General features: G+C 40.2%; 2 protein-coding genes across 2 annotated transcripts in view; one reads left to right on the top strand and one right to left on the bottom strand.

Annotated features, from left to right (window-relative positions):
* The window catches only part of SARC_04755 (hypothetical protein), a gene marked incomplete at its 3' end in the record, with an annotated part of 4,077 nt that extends 3,607 nt beyond the window's left edge, over nt 1–470 (bottom strand). Inside the window, exon 1 of the mRNA XM_014301389.1 lies at nt 282–470. Within this exon, the coding sequence (XP_014156864.1) occupies nt 282–387 (106 nt within the window). The 5' untranslated portion in view covers nt 388–470. The remainder of the gene's footprint in view (nt 1–281) is intronic.
* Nucleotides 471–2,124: 1,654 nt separating this feature from the next.
* SARC_04754 (hypothetical protein) overlaps nt 2,125–2,995 on the top strand; it is a gene marked incomplete at both ends in the record, with an annotated part of 5,038 nt that continues 4,167 nt past the window's right edge. The window contains one exon of the mRNA XM_014301388.1: nt 2,125–2,853. Coding sequence (XP_014156863.1) covers nt 2,125–2,853 — 729 coding nt within the window. The remainder of the gene's footprint in view (nt 2,854–2,995) is intronic.

Raw genomic sequence — 2,995 nt, 5'->3', positions numbered from 1 at the left:
ATATATATACATACATACATAAATACATCCATATATATATATATATATATACATAAACATACATACATGCATGCAAACATACATAAATACATACACTCACCGGTAAACCAAGACACATGCACAGGCACACACACAATCATATACATACATGAATATATATCCATGCATAAATTTAACGTGTCATGTATGTGCATGCATGGAATTTGAAACACAGTCGCACATTTAAACACAAATATCACTCACATATAGTAGTGCGCGGTGTAAACATGAGTACATCTTACCGTATCTCCACTGGTGAGCCGCCCAGTGAAAGACAATATACTCACAGTAAGCTAACAGTGCGCATGTGAGCACTATTATCAATGTAACTGGTTTGCACAGTCGCATCTTGGGTTACTAGTGCACCTGACTGTCATAGCCTCCTAAAAACAGAACATCTGTATTTTATGTAGGTGTCTAAATAGCATCACTTGAAGTTCGGAAAGCGACCAGGTACATACATAAATACATAAATATATCAAAAAGTGTCTGTCGCACTGACACTCTGACAGTGTGACACCCCTGACTTCTGGAGGGGTCAGGGGCTCAACCACTCAGGCCTCAGGGCCCTCATCAGGCCTCAGGGCCCTCATCAGGCCTCACGGAGTCAGGGGATGCTTCAGAAGCGCAGAAAAGCAAACAAACATTCGTGACTCATCGAAATACAGAGTCATCATTCGTCACTCCCCACTCCCCGAGTCCCTAGTTCCCAACTCAAACTATTTTTGTTTTGGTTTTTATTTTGTCTTTTTTCTAAAATACGTTTTGGATGAAGAAAGTGTTCGGTTTAAAATATTTATTGTTTATTTAGATTTTAGAAGGCTCATTGATCTGCCCTATGGTGAATACATCTGATTGAGAAGGAACTATTGGATCGAGAGACTCGTCACTCTAGACTCCGGCCTCCGAGAGTCGAGACGACTTCACTCTTGTTGCTATGGTGCACACAGGTAGAAAGTGGGAAGTTCATCCCGATTTTCAAAGTTGAATACATATCTTTTTTGTGTGGACAAAAATTCATAAAATATTGGTAGCCGTCCTCGCCAGGTTCGGGGCTGTCCAAAACTGCAATAAAAATCGGACACTCGTTGTTTTGCAGAAAATGTCTCGCATGCCCTATTTTTCGCTGGGCCTTGCGAGAGGCGGAGCTAGAGAGGACTGCCATGTGGGGGTCGATTTTCAAATTTCGGCCATATTTACATAGCCTTCTGAATATTAAGCATACTTAAAAAAAAGAAATAGAAAAAAAGGACCGGGGCTGTTTTTATACAAATAAATACACACCAATAAATACACGATGAATATGTATGAAAAACCCAAAAAAGACAATACGACGAGTTCCAGAGGAACTTTATTTGGCACAGAAATCTCACGTATATGTTGTAGGTACACTGTTCAGAATATGGTAAGTGCACTAAAGCCGATGATACATTGAGCGTAGAGACATATCCCCATACAAATCTACCTGATGTGCCACTTTTAGACTTTGTGTGCCCTAGCTTAGATGTGCTTTTGGTGATCTTACGCTTTAGGTTTTACCATGTTTGTAGCGGTGCCTATGCTTAAAAGTGCGCGATTATACCCCTTATTGGGTCAATTTATACAAAATTATATAATAAATGTTATTTAGTTGTATTTTTCTGATGATGCCATAAGGTCTAGTTGAGAGACTTGTGCGAGACCCACATATTGAGAGTCCAAATCCGTCGAGTTTGGGTTGTTCTGACCACCGTATGGCACTATATAGGGCCAATATGTGCCATTTTGGCACTTTCGGCAAAATATGCATCTGTGACTTGAATTTTTTTAGAAATGTATTTACGAAATTTCTGTCCGGCTATCCGTTTTCAGGTCGATGTGATAAGGCCGTAGCCGTCGAGAAAACAGGATTTGGTTGAAAACTCGATATGTACTCCACATCGATTTGTAAAAGGGGCAAATGAACTTCCCACTTTCTACCTAATTGCTAAAGTATATAGGAAGCAAACTGCTTTCTCTACAGAATCAGTTATATGTGTGTATACAGGGGAAGCAAACTGCAAACTAGTGTGACGGAGAGAGTTCATCAAATACAAGCAATTTAATATGGTGGATAACAACCTGAAGTCCAAGGTCGACCTATTCTTCAAAGGCAAAGGGCTACGCGACTTAGACATCCTCAGCAAATCCGATCCGCAGGTGTGGGTATACGCAGGTGACAAAGACAAAAATAGTACAAGCAAGTATGGGAGGCTCATAGGTAAGACGGAGACAATACGGGACAATCTAAACCCGGTTTTTACTACGGCTATTACAATAGACTATAGATTTGAGCAGAGACAGGAGCTTACCTTTGTGTTGGTGGACGTTGACAAGCCCGGATTGGGGTTAGACAAGCAGGACATAATCGGTGTATCTAAGACTACTTTAGGGGACATCGTAGGAAGTAGGGGATCTACCCGGGAATTCCGGTTAAAGTCGGAGGGGAAACGCGATATAGGTGGCATACTCGTTGTATCCGCTGCAGAAGTAGTAGAAGATAGGAGAGTTGTTGAGTTCGAATTTTCCGCCACTGGCTTGGACAATAAGGATGGTTTCTTCGGAAAAAGTGATCCGTTCTTGCGCATATATAGGAAGCGAGATGATGGCCAATTTGACGCAGTGTATAAGAGTGTACATATCATGAATAACTGCAATCCAAACTGGCCTAAGTTTGAGATATCGTATCAGAAGCTGACGATTGGGGATGCGAATCGCGAATTGAGAATCGACTGCTTAGATTGGAACAAGGACGGAAGCGAGGATTATATAGGGTCATGTACAACCAATGTTACGGTATGTTGACACATATACAAGCATATATATATATATATATATATATAGATATAGACACACACACACACACACACACACACACACACAATATATATATATATATATATATATATATATATATATATATATATATATATATATA

This window comes from Sphaeroforma arctica, assembly GCF_001186125.1.
Source record: "Sphaeroforma arctica JP610 unplaced genomic scaffold supercont1.280, whole genome shotgun sequence".
NCBI lineage: Eukaryota > Ichthyosporea > Ichthyophonida > Sphaeroforma > Sphaeroforma arctica.
The sequence above is the reverse complement of the archived record's forward strand: the minus strand, read 5'-3'. Positions and strand labels throughout refer to the sequence as shown.